Below are 21015 nucleotides of genomic sequence, written 5' to 3' on the forward strand. Positions count from 1 at the left end.
AAACAGTAGTTTCATCATCGGCAAAAATAAGAATTCATGTTTTAGACTGACCACATACACAACGAAAGGAATTACACTTTTATGATGGGCCCTAGTACATGCCAGTTGTTATGGAGTGCGCATACACACACACACACACACACACACACGAACAATTAGTCAAAAATATATTCAACCAACAATGTGTTGGATTTTACAGTGAAATTGGGGTGATATTAAGACATGGCTTCTATGTGGAATATATTTGTTACAGTGTGCAGGGGGCTGAGGCAGGAGTTGCTCAGTGACATCCCCTGGCTAGCGTTTGGTTGTATTACGTTAATTGCCGAGAGGCCTGCTGCGGACAACATGTTCGCCTCAGTTTGCGGAGCCCTGAGGCCCCGCCCCCAATGATGCACGGAGTGATTTTCACTGGTTTATGGAATGTTTATTAATACTGTATAATATAATTTCCAACAGAGTTGTTTTCCAGCAAAAAAAACTTGTGAAGCATTGAGCGAGAAAAGTGAGCTGGCAACTTTTTGGAATGGCTTCATTTCAATTCCCATCAAAAGTTTGGACACACCTTCTCATTCAACTACTTTGAAGCATTTGTTTGTTTACCACATAATTCCATATGTGTTCCTTCATAGTTTGGACGTCTTCAATATTAATCTACAATGTAGAAAAAAAAAAAAAATAAAATAAAGAAAAACCATTGAATGAGAAGGTGTGTCCAAACTTTTGACTGGTACTGTATCTATTACTTAGTTGACACTTAAAAAAACGATTATTTATTCCTATGGCACACTCCAGACTCTATAGAACTCCTAAGGCGGCTTTTAGAGCCTATGAGCCGGCCTAGAGCACTTGTAAACCAACCTGAGCTCGTCTTCTGGTCTTTAGAGAGCTGGCCTTACAAGATGCTGTCTTTCAAAACCTTATTTAACTTTAAATACGTTTTAAGAAAATCAGTGAAGTTAAGTTTGAGTTGTGTTATTAAGTATAATGCTGTAAGTATATTATAAATAAGAAAATACATGTTCAACATCATGATTTTAAGTTGAGGAAACACAAGAGCCTAGAGGTATTACATTTTTAGTTGACATGAAGATGATAAGTTATGAATCATTTAAGGTATATAAATAGAATAGGTTGTAGTAATAAAGTTTTTACTTGATTAAACATCTACTGTTTATCCACTATAACAACCTTGAATTCACTCACCTGGTTCTTCCTGCTCTCTTTTTTGTATTGACAATCACACACAAACACATTGCATTCAACTAGAAAATGACACATCTGATCATAAATAAAGGAAACAAATGAGTATTTTTTTGCAACAATCTTGGCTTCAACATTTGTACAATGTGTGTTTAAAATCCCTGGATTTGCGAATTAAATTCAAAGTTATAAGCCTCTAGTTGCATTGAATATGTGGTTTTGTTGTGTTCTGTCGTTGATGCTGCTTTTGGTTTAACCATTTTTATAGGAACGCTGAGGACTCCCTCAACTGCGTCTGTTTCATGTTTTGATTTTAATCCTTCATTACTGATCTATAAGTAAGCGAAAGCTTTTATAATCTGGCCCAACAGCTGTAAGAATAAGAATATACTTAGGAAAATCAAAGAAAATCAAAGAAAAGCAAAGAAAAGCGTGCCATATACTCGAGCAAAAAATGAACGACTGAAATTGTAAATTGAGAGAAGGGAACTCTGATTGGGATTATCAACATGTGTGCTACGCAATGGGAAGAAATTGCATAAGATCGTTTTATGTCTTTTTCATGCCTCTCACTGTTCAGGGCTACATCTCCGTGTTGTGGCCTTGGTGATGTTTCGATACGTTGTTTAAGTAGCTGCTTAACTTCAGCTCGTTTCACCCGCCGTGTTAGCCATGGCTGTTTTATTTGCTGCTGTTTGTTATACTGAGAGAGGTGGATGTATATCCTTTGACGATACTCACTTGAATGCACAGGTTACAATTTATTGGTGGACATTCTTGCTCTGAGACGTGATGTAATTTCCCAAGTGTAAGTCTGAATGTGATCTTTAAATTGAAAAGTACTTTCATGTAACATTATCACCTGGCGCTGCCCTTTTTAAATGTATCACAGTAACATCTACTCAGAGAGTACATTTTAATTGACCTTCATGCCTTTATCTATTTCACATTGCCAATTTTACTTTCATTCAAATAAAATATTCTAGTATTTACCCCACAATGTAAAAAGTATGGTAAACCTTAATGAACCGAAAGTGCAAAAAAGAAAATGCAGATTAGAAGTTCCAAAATGGATCTGATAAACACCAGGTTGAAAATCTAATCCTAATCCTAAATACTGATTTGTAAAGAAATAAATTGTGAATGGTTTCAGAAATTCTCCCAAAACCTTTGCAACTCTCTTCACGGGCTAATACCATTTTTGAAAATGCTGCTGCACTTGACAGCCAGGAACTATGCTACAACACATTTGAATCCTAAAACAGGTAGAGATGCTTTCTGTGCTTTGATTGCTGGGATGTATTGTATATTTCTGACAGTTTTATATTTGGTGTTTCTCAATGTGAGATGCCTTTGGGATTGCCCGATTATGATCCAACCTCTGCTCGTTGCAGAGAAAGCACTTCCACCATTGGTCTCTTGGTTCGGAAATATGGGTCTCGTTACTGCCCAGTGGCATTCTCTTCTTCTACGTGCCTCTGAGGTGGTATTAATCAACACCGACACACCTCAAGGAACGCTACTGGCACCACTCATCTTCACTTACCTCAGACTTCCAGTTCAATCCTGGGTCTTGCCATCCCCAAATCAATAACAAACTGGACTGGATTCAAGACTGAAGCCCTCTTCAGGAACAGACTGTTCTGCTTCACTGTGTCCAACACACTCCTGCAGATTTTCTGCCAGTGTCACGAAGCCACTGCTCTGTTCTGTTCTTTGCTGTGGTGTTTGTTTTTTTTTGTTTTTTTGCTACCCAAAAAACTTAGGTAAGACACATTTCACCCATCGGTGGATTTGGATGATAAGCAAAGTACGCAAGATTGTGAAACGTCAATAGATACAGATACAACCTCTATTCCAAATTTTGAATTTCTTTTGCGATAGTTCAGAAACTACACTCCCAGATACCCAGTATTTCAGGTTATGCTGTCACTACTGAAATAGAGAAGTGGAGATGTGTGCTTTGCCTTCTGGAAAATCTGTCTAACCAGCTCGTTGTAAAATAACATGCCTGCCACAATTTCTGCCGAGCCACGATCTGCAATTGTTAGGACCTGTGATTTTGACTTTATGTCCTCATCTGGCAATTTATTGAAACCTTTTCTATTGTCTTCGCAATATTGGCTGTACAGTGGCAACAGCAATAAAGGCTAAAGACGTTATAATATTTAATAACAGCTGAGCTATGGCCGACTAGGAATTCCCAAAGCCAAGTGTTTTTTTTCACTCCCAAAACTGCAACTTATGATATCTTCCATTAATGACCACAGATCTAATATCCGTGCTCTCTTCATCCCAGATTTAAAATCCGAACAACTCAAAGCGAGGAACACCTGGGCATCATTTTTATGTACTCGCCTTGAGGCCAGGGCTTTGCCGTGGCACTAAAAACTGAGTTATGACTTAATGAATGTAACTAATACAGAGTAAACTTTACACACTGTATTCTACGTGGATCGGTCACATCTGGCCAACACACAACTTCACTTAATAAGGTCAGTATCAGCCTAATTACGCTCCGGCAACCGACAAATCTCAAATCAACTGGATAACAATAAATATAAACTCGGTATTGTTTTTTTGTTTTTTTTACTGCTATTGTTCTGTAGCAAGGTCACCCAAACTGATATGTTTGCAAAAAGCAACACTTGGAATAAGACTTATTGTGGAGAGCTAAATGAAGGATTGGGAAGGAAACAATCAGCCACAGAGATTGACATGGAGAGACAAGGCCACACCATTAAGAAAAAAGTCCAGGTTTTATTGTTTATCGTGGCTGTAGTCCATGTTAACTGCCAGACATGTCTGTGTGAAAGAGGAAAGACAGATTGAGAGAGAGAGAGCGCAAGAGAGAATATTCAGGAGCCAATCACACAGCGCGGTCAAACTTTGTCCTCCATGATTCTTTGGTTTGCAAGAGCAAAACCAGGCATGAGAGTGAATCATGGCAAAGTTAACAGTTGTGTAAAAGGAAGATGAAACTCATTTGAACACACTAAGGCAACACACAAGTGGCAACTAAAAACAACTTATAACAAAAGAAGTCGAAACTGATGGAGCAGTCTATGAACCGGAACATGGAGCTACAAACCAGTAAACAACAGTGCTAAAATAACTGATTTGATAGCAGAGGAGTTAACAGTAGATTAGAATGGATTTTAATTAAGAAAAGGTGGAGAGCGGAGCAGAGTTCGAGTAGATGGCGTCAGTTTGTCTCTCTGGTGCCTTGAGTGTAGATATTGTAATGGGGGACTTCCGGCGTCATGCAGATCAGCGGAGTGGCAGACAGGGGCATCTGATTGGTTGGCCGGCTCACAGCAAAGAAACGAAAATCGCAGTTCTACTGGCTGGGGCGGTCTGTAAACCCTCTTGGATGAGGTTCAGTGATTGACATCTAGAATCCGGTGTTTGCAAGAGTCAAGCAGGTCGTAAATGAGATAGCAGGAGGGAGAGGCTAGTGTCCTCTCTTCTCTCCATCCCCAACTCCTCCTTCCCCTCCCTCCATACGTCACTCACGTGGGGCGCCCCTGCCCACCAGAGGGGGGAGGGTGGTTAACCAAAGTTGTGAATGGCCAGCCTGAACATGTCATTGGTGCACACCCACGCATTGTTAATGTTCTTCAGGAGGAAACTCTGATGGAAACCCATGACAGGGTCGTCATCTACCTATGACACACACACACACACACACACACACACAAACAAAAACAGCAGGGGATCAGGACAAAGTGAGCAGGACAGTGGTTTAACGGCTGTTTTACAAATCAAACTCAGTAGACTAGTTGTGGAGGAACAGTTGTAATTCCTCCTGTGCCAAGTTAGAGAAAATTACGCCAATAACGACACCTAGGTTATTCTGGCCTGGAGGAAATGAGTTGCTAGCTAGCTAAAGCTAGTGAGTTTAGCCCAATGGTGACCTGTGAGTTCTCTTGTAAACAAAGCTTCTATTTACACTCACCAAATTAAATTGTGCGCATCCTTGTTCAACACTTTGGCACTTATATTATATTTACTACATTATATTTTAGGACCTGTGTTCTATCTCGTCTTTGTATGAATGTCCTGACTCTCTGTAACTCTATGTCGTACCGATGCTATGTCTTTCTAAGAATAAGACCCAGTGTCTCAATAAGATTACCTGTCTATAATAAATAAGATAAATAAAAAGGTGAAACTTTGACTTTAATGTGTGATGACTTGGCTGTAACAGGTTATGCTTTAAAATAAGGTGTAAATGATAGTGTGACTTACTTTTAGCTGTCCTACTACCATACTCAAGATGCTGCAGTCTGGAGTTGGCTGGTGGTCCTGCACTGTTATACTATGCACTATTTTTGGGAAGGGTAGACTCTGGCACACAGACAGGGGGGAGACACATAAGGAATATTAATACAGGTATATCAGACACTGAAAGAATATAAGAAATCAACCGCATATTTAACTACTTTCATCACCTTAAAATAATGATTATATATAATAATTGTCCTCAATAAAAAATGTTTTACTATTGGGTTTTTACTACAACATAAGGTTGTGGAGAAATCGCATTACTTGACGGATGCATGTTTACACAGATTTTACAGTAAAGGGTTACAGTGCATAAATGCGTTGTCGGATTGTCCTCATTACCAGATTCCTCAGCATAACGTAGTTTCCTGGTTGCATTTAAAATATACTGACAGACATTGTCATTGCGTTTCTCACTTGGGCCACCCGCCACCTTTTACACCTTCCACCTGTATATAGAATATGTAACCAGATAAACTCACAATGAGCTTCCCAACAATTGCCTTTTTCCCCTGGAACTGCTGACCTTCCCATGTGAGGCATGACTCATCGATCTGTGTGGAGCAAGACAAAGAGAGACTGAGCTGCAGAGGATGCTATTTACAGATGAAAAGGTCTACCAAAAAAAGCCACATCACATAACTCAACAAGTTGGTTCTACCTTTGCTCCCTTCAAGCCCTATCTGCTTGAGATTGATGTGAGCATCCAGTTTTTGAGCATCCAACAGACATTGCTACACAAAGTTGACCCTTTAAGCCCATTTCAGTTGGCCACTTTGCCCATTTGGTAATCCAATTTTTTATTATGCTGTGATAATTTCAACCTTATTGCCCAGCCCTGTTAGTTGTTTATATCTTATGAGTAATTGTTAGATGCACATTGTCAACCCTCACATCCCTACGTTAAGAAAGCATGACATAACATTACATACAATAACATTATAGCTATGTATTGGAGGGGTTGAGGCTACGGTGTGGTCCATAAGTAGGCTTATGTTGAATTATACTATATACTTCTTATCCACTAAAAGTCAGAAAGAGAAATTGTACGTCACTACATTTATTTCACATATTGCTAGTTAATTTATAGATAAAGATTGATTGATTTTGATTAAACCAGTTGTTCCCACCCATTTAGTTTGTGAACCGTTACAAAAAAATTGTCTTTTGAGAGTCAGAGTAAGAATGTTAATAATGACACCAATTTATGTATACGTTGTGTATATTTTCTTAGTCAAACTACAGAAAAAAACATCTGATGTATACGTTGATGCCTGAAACTGAAATAAAACAGAAAGATATCACTTGTTGGTTCAGGATTATAAACAATTTTTCTTCCGGTAGCTCTGGCCAAATTTAAACTCTCACTTAAAAATAATAATAAGTTTAAAAAAAAAGGTCACATATGTGACCATTTTGGTCGTAGACTGGATACTCTGCTTATGCCTCCCATCCACAGGGTGCATTGAAAATACTTTTAAAGGACTAAAGTCCGGCACACTTTCACATCAAAAGACGATGTGTCATTAGTCACAGAGTTTTTCTGCATCATGTTTTGCAAAGAATGGGGATCTTGCAGGGTCAATATTTGAGACACCACAACTAAATTCCTTGTGAGACTATTTCCCATCCTGTACCAGGTGCAAATAGACTACAAGAAGAAACACTGTTGAACAATGGAGCAGAAACAGAAGCAGTTTTTTGCCACAGCTGTCCTTGCATCTGCAGTGACGCGTCAAAGAGGCACTGATGTTCACTCTGACAGTTTCAAATACTTTTCCGCAGTCAAAGAGAACTGAGACTTGTTCACGTTCATGCGTCGCCGCCGCAGCAAAATATACACTCATTTGCACTCTAGAAAAAGGTCTGGAGAGAGCGACCCTTTTGGTTGTTGACTAATTATATTATTATTAGAACAAGACAATAAAAAGACTGCTTAGTTTTATTACCACCTTACACCAAACGGTTGAGATGACCAGAACACGGCACAACTCGAGCAATACTCTCATGGTTTTATTTCAACTTTGGAAATTTGTCTTTGAGAGTGAAATCGCTTGAAAAGTCATCTGGTGTAGCAGAAGGCTTATTCATTTTAGTTGATCAATCAGCAGGCACATTTTTATAAAATAATAGATATTTCAAATAATAAACATAGCAAGAAGTACAATTGTTTCTATATTAATAAATTATCCCTATAATAACGGTGTGCTTTGCACTATAAAAATACCTTGAGGGAACTCAAGTAACTAATAATTGTTTTCTCTAACAAGTACTCTGATGTTACTTAATTGTTCAGTTATAAATGTCAAAAACCTACAAAACAATTCTCAGTCCAAGATTGCTTGTCAAAAACGAAAAGATTCAGTTTTTTTCACACCCTTGAGTGATAGAAGTCCCCACATGTGAGAGGATGGAACTAGAGATAATTTGGCATTGTTGCTTGCAACACTACTTAAACGGACAAGTGATTATAAAAATTTGACTCAATTTCTGTCTACCGACTAATAGATTACCTAAACAATTGTTTCATTCATTGATTTTGTGTCTTAAAGTGTTCAGAATGATCAAGTGAGACCACATACATAAAAACAGGCCCCACTCCATTTTAAGCAGGCTCTGTCTTGGATTACATTGCACACCTAGTAATGGAGGTATGAAAGATCTTGTTAGATTTGTGTTGCATTCATAAAAGGATAGTTAATATTTAAGTGCTGCCCAGCCCTGTGTTACCACATCTCGTAACTGGACAAAAGCATTGTTCTGTCACACTCACATATATGGTTCCAAGTTGTGATCTGTCCGAGTCAAATATGTTGTAGTAGTGCTGCACAAAGCTGGATCCTATCTGCTCCCACAGAGGCTGGTCCACCATCCTGATTCACCCTGCAACACACTGGGAAGATGGGGAGCTGTTTAAGATTACAACAAAAATGCAAAGTAAATCAATTACAATGCGTTATAACCTCCAAGTCAGAGTATATGTATTCACTTGTAGCAATACTGAGATTAATGCAATATCTAAAGCCAGTGTATACCCTCAAATTGTACAAATCAAAGGAAAAGAGGCAAAAAATATGGCTTATTGATCCGGATCACTTGTATTTATTGCTGCTTGAAACAACACTACATCCACTAAGCTGACTTACTATCTGTATAACAAAAAATAATGATACTTCCTTGATACAGACAACAAAAAAATGATAACAAATAAACACGGTCAAACTTAAAGTGCACACAAATGAATGGGTACAACCACACTATACAAAAAACAAGCATTAAAACTACTTTAACTAGCAGAGTTATGCTGAACAACCGGCTCTGCTGCTGGTTACTTAGATGACACTGACAGCACAAGTCATGTGCTCCAACATAACTATACACGGTTGTCCCCTGGGTCAACCTGAGAGCTCTGAAGTCGAAACAACATCCCATGAAGACCTTAACAGGCCCACATCCGCTGGAAGACAGTTAAGGCTAGGGGGAGACGAACATACGCGTGTTTAGGAACGTTTTCAAGCGGCAAAGCTCTTGTGACCGTATGGCTAGTCAACGGAAGCTAACTAGCTTGCTGCTACTAGCATGTGAGCTGTCTTGTTTGCTAACGTTAGCCTGAGTTGGCAAAGGAAGTTCATGTTCCTAGCATGCCTCCCCGCCTGCTAATGTTAGACGTCAGATACATAATATTTCCAGGCGTTAGCTAACTGACGGGCTGGCTGTTGTTGGCCATTTCACCGGTTGCTAAAAATACCCCGTCTCCGCCGAGTGTTGACGCTTTCTCCGGGCCCGCGCGCACAGCTACCCTACATAGGCGTGCCCGACGTTTGCCTTAACCGGGTAGCAGCAGCCGCTTGAACTACTTATAATACCTTATCTTTGTTCAAATGTCAGACTAAAGTAGCGCTTTTTGTTTTCGCACATGTTTCAATTCACTATTCCTTAGGACTGCTTCTTAAAAATAATTTAAATAAACTTACCTCTAACCAACACCGAGGCCTGCTTCACGATGGCAGAGTGAAGTGTCCGCTTCTCTACGAAGTCACGCATTCAAAAGCCGTACCAGACGCGGTGGGTTGTGGGAATTGTAGTCTATCCAATTTTTTTCGACATTTGATTTATTTGTATGTCTCACGATTGTATTTAGTTATGATCGTGATAATAGAGATATTTGAATTAAGTATAGAAATAAATAAATAAATACAAAAAGTTTGAGTTGTGTTTTGTCTGATGTGCAGCCTACCAGAGAACAGTTAGCTTAATTTGATTATCTCATGGTCTATGTCACGTTGCATGCATTTGTTTATTGTGATATGAATATATAAACATTGGAAAAATACAGCTCAATCAGGTCAAAAATTAGCTGTGGGCCCCTATTCAGCCACTCAGTTCAACTAAATTTAGTTCTCCTCAACAAGACAGGGCTGACAGATTAGGTAAAAAATGAAAGAGCCACTAAGCACTTACCGTTTCAGTTTATATTGTTCTTCAGTTTATATAGTGCATAACTATTTGCAATGAATCAATTACTACACAGACATTGCTACACAAAGTTGACCCTTTAAGCCCATTTCAGTTGGCCACTTTGCCCATTTGGTAATCCAATTTTTTATTATGCTGTGATAATTTCAACCTTATTGCCCAGCCCTGTTAGTTGTTTATATCTTATGAGTAATTGTTAGATGCACATTGTCAACCCTCACATCCCTACGTTAAGAAAGCATGACATAACATTACATACAATAACATTATAGCTATGTATTGGAGGGGTTGAGGCTACGGTGTGGTCCATAAGTAGGCTTATGTTGAATTATACTATATACTTCTTATCCACTAAAAGTCAGAAAGAGAAATTGTACGTCACTACATTTATTTCACATATTACTAGTTAATTTATAGATAAAGATTGAACATAAAATAAAACACACAATAGGTTTATAAAAAACAAACTGTTAAGATTAAACCAGTTGTTCCCACCCATTTAGTTTGTGAACCCTTACAAAAAAATTGTCTGGTTGGGGCCATATGTCATTGGATTGTATTGACAATCCAATGATATTTTGATACATACTATCAGGTACTAACTAATATACATGTTTTGCAGAGTTTGAGCTACTGCATTCTTTGCAATAAGTGGAGGATCAGATAATAATTCGAGCCCATGATTGTTTCACAGCAGACACATTATTTTCCTATCATATCATATCTGCGTAAAATATCCTACCTTTTTTCAAATTGTGCCTAGTGATGATGAATCTGATGACAGGAAGGATGTGTTTCTTAAACTCCTGGCTTCTGACTTCTGAGATGGGCTTGGAATTTGTTGGCGCTTTATGCTTACAATGACAAAGCAGATCCTAAAGTTCTGGCTTGGAAGGCCAGCTTGAGGCAGGTAAGTGTGGCTGTATAGACATATGAAATCTCTCAAAACTCTACATTGAAACTTTGGATAGAGTAGATAGAGTATATACAGCTTTAACCTCTACAAACCGTAGAAATGGAATAGATGTAGAACAGACATTGGTCCAATCCCAATGTCCCTCCTAAGGCCTTAAACCCTGACGTGTTGATACCATAACAAGTGACAAAATTCGCCATTTTCTTTTGTACTAGTCAAATGACCACGGAAAACTGTCCAACCATTCATTCTCTATTCTATTTCTATGCTCAAAACATACCACACAAAATCTAATAGGACTCTTCATGTCCAGATGATGCTTAAGAGAGTAAATGGGAGGCAAAGCCAGGAGGAGAAATCTGTCAGTATCTGACTCTCTAACCCAGAAGACAATTAGAAAACCGGAAGGCTATGCCGTTGAGAGGTCTGCCCAATGTTCCAATGTTCCAGCCTAACAATAAAAAGATATTTAGATCCCAGAAGACCACGCATTTTGAGAAAATGGTGAGCTACTGGCAGAAATCTGCGAGGTGTAGGCGAATGAGCAGAACTCTGTGCCCTCCTCCCCTTTCTGCTGTGCACCATGACCACAGAGAGCATTCTAGCTCTGGCTGCTGCCGGGAAAATAAACAGGCAAGAGGATGGCTGTATGCATACAAACATACAGATTATGGACGAATAAAAAAACAGTTTTTGTGTTGCAGATGTTTATGGTGCTGCTGTGCTGTCTGAAAGCCAGCAAACCAGTGAAGGAGGGTTCTGCAGGCTATTGTGGTGGCCATGATGGAGTGGAGGTGCGGCAAGGAGGACTGGTTCCTCTCTGGCAGGTCATCTAGACACACACTGTGGCACAAACACCATGTGTCATGATCTGCTCCTAACTTGCTTTTTTTCCTTAATTTCATGTCTTTTATTCAGTCATGATAAGTGTTTCCTGTTATATTTTGTAACTCTTCTCCTATCGTTTCAGATAACTATACCACCTGCCTTAGTGTGTTTTCCCGCCTATTTTAGTTTGTCTTCTCCTTCCTGATTAGTTTCACCTGTCCCTCGTTATAACTCTCCTTTCCACGTGTAATTATTTTGTGTTCCAGACATCTCGGAGGAACAAATTTTTCCAGGAGCACGACGCCAAACATAAACAAAAACCATGGCGGACTGTTACAAACTGATGATTATTGGCAAGTGTAAGCACAATTTGAACTTCCAGCAGTGCAGCCTTTTTCTAGCATTTTTTTACTGTTGTGCAGCGATCGTCACTTTTAAAGATTACTGTAACCAGCCACCTGTTAACATGGCGACATATATTCATGCAAAGCAGGTTTTACTTTATGATATGTATTATTTTAATTAAAAACAATCAAATTTACTTAACATTGCCTTTTAGTTGATGGTTTACCTTTTATATTGTGTTACGTCAGACAACTGCTTTCTTCGTGAAGTCGGGGGAAAACTGATTTACAAAGAGTTCCCAAATAGGAACTCAGACTTTGGGTAGCGTTTCATTGTGGTTTTTCTAGTAGGAGGATGAACATTTTCAAGCTTTAAATTCTTTGGACTCAATCCTAATCTGGCGTCTTTGGTTCGCTCTGCTTGTTTTCTGAACCAACTTCCTATTAACTGAGCCTGTTTTTGCAGCTAAAGACGTGTTTTGGGAATTAACACCTGTCTCTGAGTTGTGTGTTTGAGTGTTGTTCCTCGTGGTTTCTCTAGCTGTAATAGTGAAAATACCGTTACCATATGTCTTGTTGGAATCTTTTCACACACTATTTTGTATTGGTTTTCAGATAATACAATTTTTCTGTTATATCTGAGTTAGTTGTATGAGCAGGTTTTATCAGAATGTATTTTAATTTTAAGCCTTTTTTACAAAAGCAGCGCAGCTCATTAAGTTTTCCTCAGAGTCAAGTGTGTCACTTTAAGAAATGAAAATAACATTTAAAGTTATACATTAAAAAAAGTCACAATGTATATAAAAACTTCTAAATCCTCTGAATTCATTTTACATTGTGGCCACCAAGAAAATAACACTATCATCTGGCAAATTGACAAGGCAACATTTTGGGGAAAAAGCCTCCAGGACATTTTCAAACATGACAACAAGAAACTGTAAAATTAACATTTACAGATTACTGTCCATGGCTGACAGGAGTTTATCTGGGGTGGCCACTTTACCAAAAACAGCACACATTCTTTAATCTCCTTCTCCAGACCACTAACTTCAAGGGATTTTGAGGCCGGCCCGTTTCCACTCGTGTTTATGCAGATGCACCATCTGCACTGCTATCTGCTCTCAAGCTGTAAGAACTGCAACACACCAGAATTAATAGTGTGGCCTGTTGGTGTTTCACAGGCTGTGGTAAAAGTAAGTAAGCATGTAAAGAGAAAAACACAATATGTGAATTATATCAGCTACTTTAATAAATCTTAATTCAAATGCTGTCTTAGTAGAAGTAAGGTTGTTCTGTCTTCACTTCTGTGTTTACTCTGACAAACCAGCAGTTGTTAGATTTTATTAAGACTCCAGCCTCCACAGACTTTTTACTTGACCTTTGTTTCACCACGGTAAACAGTGTCCTATTCAGTAGAGTCAAGTGAGGTCATGTCTTTGGGGTTTTTTGGCGACATCGCACTGACACACATTAATTTCCTGGAGACTTACCCTAACCCTAACCATGGCCGCTTCCAGTCACACCCTAACCTTAAAACGAGTCTTCACCCTTAAAATGAATGATTTATGTTATGGGGGAGTACATTTTGTCTGCATAAGGAAGGCGAGTCCTCACAATGTAACTGTATACAGATTTATGTCCTCATAAGTCATGAAAACACACCCACAAACACACACACTCACAGTTGAGGATTTAATGTTTAGCTATTAGCAACAGGTAAAAAAACATTTTATGAAATATGACAAATATATTGGAAATGAACATGTATTTCAAAGTTGTACAGAATATCTTAAGAGGGCAATAAACATACAAATAAAAAGCTATCCCACTGACCATTATTAATGTAGAGTGATTCATTTATATCTTGATAAGTTGCATTCGGCAGGATATTAACCCACTCTACAAGGCACCTGTGTTTATAATAGCATCACAGGGTCAGGGTCATTTAAATCACAAAAAGTTTCCTCAACCAAATCCAGATTGGGAGACTTCTGTTATAGCTCCCATTACAATGGAGGTGAATGGCACTCTGTTATTTTAAATCAGCAATAGCAAACAGTGATAATGCAGTTTACTGTACATTCAATTGCACTTATCTAAGAATCAGGAACTGTTAAAAAAGTGTTGTGGGGACAATCCATTATCTTCGATTCCAGAATTAAGGTTCCATACACCATGGTTTTCTGACTTGTTCTTAAGTCGGCAAGTTGTTCTACCTCCTTCACAAACAATCTCTAAAATTAATACGACAAAATGATATCAGTCGCTTGCTGGAAAGGGATTTGATGCAGCATTTTCCTCTGATTCTTCAAGAGCTTGGGATAAGGCTCCCGCACCGGATTCTGCCAGCTGTTGGAGCATTAGAGTCAAAAGATAAAAATCTTTTTTCATTATTCTTATTCTTTAATAAGAGAGACATTCTAATATATTGTTTTTGCTTTGCCTTCATGGGGTATGGAGTTATAGGTTGAAGGAAAAAATTGATTTAAACGCACAAGGCTGCGATATAGCTAAATGTGAAAAAAGTGAAGGGGTGTGAAAATAATCTAAATGCACTGAATATATTCAATTGTTTCCGTGGCTTCAATGGCCACACGTTTTGTAATTATTTAAGTGTAATTCAATGTTTTCACCCAGAAAGAGCACAAAGGTGCAGGATGCAGGACATAAATCACATTTTGTTAGCACTAAAATGTGCCTGAAAAGACCTCTGCCGGTACGTACCAGGCTGTGGAGTCTCTGAGAGGAGATGGCGTCATTGCTGTTGTCTGGTTTGCTTTGAGCCGAAGCCACAAGTTCATCTATTTCCTGATCTGACTTCAGAGGGAAGGCTGATCTCAGGGCCGTCCTATAGATGAATGCATGAACACAAAAGACTCTCTTTTGACAAACAAAATGGATGTTGTTAGTCTATATAAATTAAACTGCCGTGACTCCAATTGTGTGTTTGATTCTGTTTGAATATATTTATATCACCTAAACTCCTGGACGGTGAGCGTCCCGCTCTTAGGGGCATCGGAGTTGATCGGGTCTTTGGGGCGGTCGGACTGAATCTGGCTTTGCCCTTGGGACAAACTCTCATCCATCTGGAGAACAACAAAGAGCTTTTGAAGGAACAGTCCTACATTTTATCTAAGAGTTATCTGACAAGGTCAATTCCACTCTCATGTCTGTCAGTTGTGTTTCAATGTGAAGCTGGAGCCTGGAAATAGTTAGCTTAGTTAAGCTTAGCATAAGTATTGAAACAGGGAGAAACAGCTAGTCTAACTCTGTCCAAATGTAAAAAAAAATATTTAAAAACCCACCAAACGGCAATTCTAAAACATGTTAGATCTTTTTTTGTTTTTATTTGTTCAAAAACCAAATTGTAAAAGTGACAATTATTATAATTTTTTTTCTCTTCAGAGTTAATAAACAAGATATAACGTGTTGATTAGTGAACTTTGTTTACCTTTGGACAGAGTCAGGCTTGCGTTCCCTGTTTCCATTCTTTATGCTAAGCTAAGCTAGCTGTATCCCCTCACATTTAGGGTAAAATCGTAAGGTTCTTTTGGTTATTTTTGGGAGCTGCTAAACTAATTAGCTTCAAATTTGGAGACAAAACCCCATACCAGTTAACCACTACAAATTACTTTTGATTATTGTGTTATAAAGTACCTGCACAGTGACGGGTTCATGCGTCTCAGTCTGCATGCTGCCTGTTTTGTGGAGCTCCAGCAGGGTGTCATATTCACTCTTCAACTGGTCGAAGTCACCCTGCAGCGTCTTCAACTGGACACAACAGAAAATCATGCATTCTGTGTATGTGTTTGAGTAGGTGTGTTCTGTGTGTACAGTACATGTGTCTATATGTGGTCACCTGTAGGAGGTTCTGTTTGTTTGTTTGTTCCAGGGTGTCCCAGTTGCGTCTTGGCACAACATCCCAGTACTCCGCCTTCATCCTGTTCAGCTCCTCCTGGGCTTTAGTCAGGTCTTTCCGACACACCTTCAGAGTGAGCTGCAGCTCCACAAGGTCCTTAGCCCCTTCTTTTAAAATGGAAAAAAAATTCCATAACTAAATATGCTTAGATTTGGTAATTTTCTGTATAGTTTAAGTATTTAGTTGAGCCTCTTATTTATAAAAAAAATCTTAACATGAAAGGTTTCTTTCATTTTATCACTAAGAACTTTTTGGCCAATATGCTTTTGCAAATTGCATTCTTGCAGAGAGTTTGATAGCGTTCTCTTGTTTGGACACTCAATATGAAGCTCAAGCCAGGTGGACTATTTCTTGGTCGGGTGCAGTGACTTCAAGTCAAGAAATAGTCCAGTACAAAACTCCTGGTACTATTTTTATCACCTCATTTTTGTATGGATATAACAGACTCAATAAAACGTGTCAATTATTGAGCTTCACAGGTGCTAGTAGGTGGAGCTTTTTAATTTAGACAAAGCCCGGCTAGCTGTCCCCACCCCCCTGTTTCCAGTCTTTAAACTAAGCTAAATGACTGCTAGTAGTATATAGTAGTGCATCAGAATATTTCCCAAAATCTCAAACTATTTATTTAGATTTTAGTCAGAGCCCTAACCATACATTGTAAATAAGTGGGTAATGATTTCCATAATAAATACTGGCTGCAAATTAAATTTAATCTCATTATTGATTATTCTGTCCGTTATCTTCTTGTCTAATCAATTAATCATTCTTCAAATGTCTTGTTTTGTTTGACCAACAATTTCAAAACCCAAGCATATTCAGGGGACCAGAGATATATTTATAGAACAAAATGACTCAAAATGATTCACTGGATTTTAAAAATAGTTTCTGATTCATTTTGAGTTGATTGACTAACTGAATAATCAACAAATAGCCGTAGTTCTACCTGTGTTTTCATCTGCGGGATGCTCCTCCTTCACAGAGCCTCTCGTTAGATCATTGAGCTGCCAGATCAGCAACTGGCGGGCATCACGCTCGTCCCGGTACTGCAGATACTGGTTGGAGAGTTCAGACTGCAGATGGTCCACCTGGAAAAATGTATAAGATAGTGGCCTTACTATCTTAACTAAATCTAAAAGAAAGTTTTTTTTATAAAGAGATCTCTTCCTGTGACCCTAAATAACTTTTTTTAATACACATGTTTGAGATCAGTAGGGCACATGAAAGTTGTATTCCTTAAAAAATGTAATTGAATGAATATAGTATGTATGTCATGTACCACTGCCTGGGTGGCCTTTTCTTTCTCCCTCATGGCCTCAATGTCCTTCTGCAGTTGCTGCTTCTCCCTTTTCAAGGCTCCAATCTCAGCCTGCTCCTCTGCCCAACGAGCTTGAATCTTCCTGTCACATTCCTCTGTCACCAGCCTCAGACGGGAACGCAGTGGTTCCAGTTCTCGGATCTGATCCTGCTGATATGCTGAACAGATGCAAAATGCATTAAAAACGATCTATCGTGAAACTATTGGGCTAAAACAATTACTCGGTCAAATAAAAAGTAAATGATTGAGCAATCTGGAGACATCAATCACCTCAGTATAGGAGAAGTTTGGATGGGTACTTGCCATAATGTTCAACATTTTACAGGCTAAATTACTAATGAATACACTTGCTTAATCAACAATAAAAACTAAGTTTTAAAAGTTTTAAGAAATGTATTGAAAAGTTAAGAATTCAGACATTAAAAATCTTAAATTTGTCAGATTGGCATTTTGTAATATTTTTGCCAGTGACTCTACATGATGAACTACTACACTTGAAATATAAAATGTGTCCCATGGTTTTAAGTCACTTTGTATTTTGATGCAGACTCAAAAGTCATTTTCTACCACTTAAATAACAAATAAGAAGATTATGTAACATTGGGTAAAGCTCTCTCTGTGTCTCTGATAGATTTCTGGTTTTATGTTTATTTCAACTGTCAGAATTTTATTATGTTTGAGTTTCTTTCAAGCTGAATTTCTTAAATGAAAAACTTAGATGTAACTATAGTGGCTTCTTGGCAATAACTTCACCTAACCTGTTCAATTTATATACCAAACTACATTAACTGGCTGTTTCTTAATATATCAATCTTCAGGTCTTTGTTGATTTTTTTCCCCCTCCTACTTCTTCAGAATTAAAAAAGGATCATGAACATTTTCTCATAGAGGTACAGACCTAAAGTGTTTTCATATTCCTTTTTGATGGCAGAAAGAAGCGGTTGGTAGGTTTTGAACTCTTTGATGAAACAACCAAAGACATCACGGTAGACCTGTGGCCGGATTAAGATATGTGAGTACCCTCTTTTACAATGTCTGTATAGTATTTCCTCTGGTTTTATTGTAAAATACAAACAAACAAACAAACAAACATAGCACCTGTAGTTTCAGTTCCTGATATTTTGGCTCACGGGAGCTGATAGTTTGTAGCTCCTTGTTCATGTAGCTCTCCAGCTGCATCAGGAGTTGAGGCTTTCGCCCTGGGCTTGCATAAATGTAACTGCTACCTGTCCAGCAGAACTACAGAGTAACACACACACACACACACACACACACACACACACACACACACACACACACACACACACACACACACACACACACACACACAGCTTTGATAGTGACTCAATCATCTTCGCATCTAACATATAATAGGATCTGATCTATTAATCATTCATGAATCTGAAGTAGGCTTGTCATGAGTGAAAGCTTACCTTTGTCTCTGCATGTTGGACAGAAACAGACCCAGCACTTTCTCCTTCTCGTCCTCCCACTGATGTCTGGACGGTGTCATTTTGTAGTCTATGGTCATATGTAAGTCTAAAAAAATAAATAAAAAGGGCATATCGAAGTTACATCGCACATTGTATTTTAATGAACGCTAACTCTAGTAGCTCTACTGGCTGTATAACGTGCTAGTACATTACAATAATAGAATAGCTATGATTTTTTCGCTGTATGAAACACTTTTAATGACTTGCCTTTGTTTTTGTGACGGTGTTAAAGGTGGAAATTTAACATCTTTATGTGGGGACATGTCTAGCGACTTTATGGAGGCTCAATAATAACGTAACAACCTATTGTCCAACTGATGTGGCTGAATTTGGTCCGTTTAGCTCAAGGCTGGTTGCAGCATCACAGATCACAACAATTGTCACGGGGTTTCCATGGTAACGAGGAAGGACCACGCAGCCAGACCGACATAGTAGACCGCGGCGCGCCTAACTCGTTTTCAAATTGTGTAAGATGACAAACTTTCCTTTAAAATAGAGAGCACGGAGGCACTCTTTAACCACGGGAAACTGCGACTTTTTCTGAGACCTCGTCTGCGTAATCTTTTAACTCTGACTATTTCCAATGACTGAAAAGGTATGAATAAATTAAAAAACGATTAACCTTCTTTATAAATATCGCATATAAACTGCAACTTCTAAAAGGTCTTGTTATAATAGTACTTATAACAGAGATACTAAAAACATCACATGCTAAAACCACTTGAATAGAAACTCGTATATATTTTGAAAAAAAATACACTTTTTTTTCTGTATTTTGGGGAAATATTATTAATTCTGTTGATTGATTTTCATGCATTGCGAAGACTTGGATGTCCCACATTTGTGTGTGCCACATATGGATACAATTAGGGATGAAGATGACATTATATAACTTTTATGGTCTTAAAAACGGTCTATAAATGTAACAGCTGAAAAACTACATTTCCTAGCTACCCTTCTCAGCGACAGCCCTTTAACCAGGATAAGCGTGTTGGAGCTGTGTAGTCCTTTCCAGAGACAGAAGCATACCAGCCAACGCGCAGCGAACTACATTACCCAGACGGCACCGGTCCAGCCGACAGCACATTCTGCTGCTTATCCGGGGATGTCACACCGCTGCTATTTTCTCCCCTCAGTCCCTCTCACTCTCAGCCTACAGCTCAAGCGGACTGACGCGGGGCTTCGGATAGAAAGGAGCGGATAAGATACCGAGCAGGGGCCGACATGGCGGAGCTCGGAGCGGGAAGCCTGCCGTTGGGAGATCCTGCTTTTAATTACCAGGAACACGAGCTGAACGAGCGGCTGAAGCGGCTCTACCCAGCTGTGAACGAGGAAGAGACCCCTCTACCCCGATCCTGGAGCCCCAAGGATAAATACAGCTACATCGGGCTGTCACAGAACAACCTGCGGGTCCATTACAAAGGTTAGAGAGCTCAGCCCCGATGGTTTCAGCAAAGTAGTCACCACAGCAAATATGGTCTCAGCTCAAATCTGTCACTGTGCTGTTGTGGAGGGGGCTCTCTCTCTCTCACACACACACACACACACACTCACAGTATGCGATTATGTTGATTGTGTGTGTGTGTGTGTGTGTGTGTGTGTGTGTGTGTGTGTGTATGTGTGTGTGTGTGTGTGTGCGCACTCCTGGTAAATCTAGTCTGAGCTGCCTCTCCTGTCCTGTAACCTTGCTTTGTTTCACACATGAGCGGAGGAATGCCCAAACGGATGACAGTGAACCCGCTAACCCTGTCAGTCTGTCTTCGTACCCCCACGCTGAAATCCACCTTCAACAACACAACTCTCCTTTGTTTATTTACCGTTTACGGCGTTATTTGTCCGCAGTAAACGGTGTGTCTGACGTCCTCCATAGCTTGTACAGAAAGGTGGCCACTGGCAGCCGTAACGACGCACCGAGCTGAGCGACCTGCTGGTGTTTAACACACAGGAGCTAGCTAACAGCCAGCTGTCTCTCGTTAGCCCTGTGGCTAACTAGCTAGCGTTAGCTCACCTAGCTGCTCCTTGTGACTTGTGTTTATCTAACACCGTATGCTACGCTGGCTACAAAAGGGGCACGAGCCAAACCGTGTTGTTAATACATCATAATGTAGCTAGTGCTGTTGGCAATGCTGCAATTGTTTTAGTTTTTTGACAGCAGCAGGCACCAAAAACAGGATAATAATGGCATTGTTGTGTTTCTCGCGTGACTTCAGTGACAGTGTTCTGGAAGTGTTTTC

At 39.2% G+C, this 21015-nt stretch overlaps 3 protein-coding genes across 6 annotated transcripts in view; 1 reads left to right on the top strand and 2 right to left on the bottom strand.

The window, feature by feature from the left end:
* Nucleotides 1-3919: 3919 nt before the first annotated feature.
* nutf2 (nuclear transport factor 2) lies at nt 3920-9556 on the bottom strand. 2 transcript variants are annotated; one of them, XM_054620079.1, is made up of 5 exons: nt 9465-9556; nt 8264-8383; nt 5973-6044; nt 5455-5553; nt 3920-4869 (listed from the first exon to the last, which is right to left on the bottom strand). In XM_054620079.1, exons 2-5 carry the CDS (start codon nt 8360-8362, stop codon nt 4756-4758), a joined length of 384 nt encoding a protein of 127 aa, XP_054476054.1. In that variant the 5' UTR covers nt 8363-8383; nt 9465-9556; the 3' UTR covers nt 3920-4755. The 2 variants fall into 2 exon arrangements, with proteins under 2 accessions (XP_054476054.1, XP_054476055.1); XM_054620080.1 differs by lacking the exon at nt 9465-9556 and adding an exon at nt 9239-9316.
* Nucleotides 9557-13876: 4320 nt separating this feature from the next.
* tsnaxip1 (translin-associated factor X interacting protein 1) lies at nt 13877-20633 on the bottom strand. Of its 2 annotated transcripts, none has more exons than XM_054620052.1 (11): nt 20599-20633; nt 18722-18827; nt 18387-18527; nt 18187-18280; nt 17250-17446; nt 16917-17058; nt 15914-16080; nt 15712-15825; nt 15031-15140; nt 14779-14902; nt 13877-14403 (listed from the first exon to the last, which is right to left on the bottom strand). In XM_054620052.1, exons 3-11 carry the CDS (start codon nt 18465-18467, stop codon nt 14314-14316), a joined length of 1119 nt encoding a protein of 372 aa, XP_054476027.1. In that variant the 5' UTR covers nt 18468-18527; nt 18722-18827; nt 20599-20633; the 3' UTR covers nt 13877-14313. The 2 variants fall into 2 exon arrangements, with proteins under 2 accessions (XP_054476027.1, XP_054476026.1); XM_054620051.1 differs by lacking the exon at nt 20599-20633 and adding an exon at nt 18989-19215.
* The window catches only part of ranbp10 (RAN binding protein 10), a 32535-nt gene continuing 31397 nt past the window's right edge, over nt 19878-21015 (top strand). For both annotated transcript variants that reach the window (XM_054620049.1, XM_054620050.1), the window contains exon 1: nt 19878-20204. In XM_054620049.1, the coding sequence (XP_054476024.1) occupies nt 20006-20204 (199 nt within the window). In that variant the 5' untranslated portion in view covers nt 19878-20005. The remainder of the gene's footprint in view (nt 20205-21015) is intronic.

The sequence above is a fragment of the Anoplopoma fimbria genome, chromosome 19 (assembly GCF_027596085.1).
Source record: "Anoplopoma fimbria isolate UVic2021 breed Golden Eagle Sablefish chromosome 19, Afim_UVic_2022, whole genome shotgun sequence".
Taxonomy (NCBI): Eukaryota; Metazoa; Chordata; class Actinopteri; order Perciformes; family Anoplopomatidae; genus Anoplopoma; species Anoplopoma fimbria.

Bases quoted from the DNA above. Each gene is read 5' to 3' on its own strand.
- tsnaxip1 (XM_054620051.1), bottom strand. From the start codon at position 19,044: ATGTCCCCACATAAAGATGTTAAATTTCCACCTTTAACACCGTCACAA. The intron at 15,826-15,913 runs GTGACCACATAT...TGTTGTGTCCAG, and splicing joins ACAAACAGAACCTCCTACAG to TTGAAGACGCTGCAGGGTGA. The intron at 15,141-15,711 runs GTACTTTATAAC...GTTGTTCTCCAG, and splicing joins ATGAACCCGTCACTGTGCAG to ATGGATGAGAGTTTGTCCCA.
- nutf2 (XM_054620079.1), bottom strand. From the start codon at position 8,362: ATGGTGGACCAGCCTCTGTGGGAGCAGATAGGATCCAGCTTTGTGCAG. The intron at 6,045-8,263 runs GTGAGTGTGACA...TGCTCCACACAG, and splicing joins CACAACTTGGAACCATATAT to ATCGATGAGTCATGCCTCAC. The intron at 4,870-5,454 runs GTAAGTCACACT...TGTGTGTCATAG, and splicing joins TGGTAGTAGGACAGCTAAAA to GTAGATGACGACCCTGTCAT.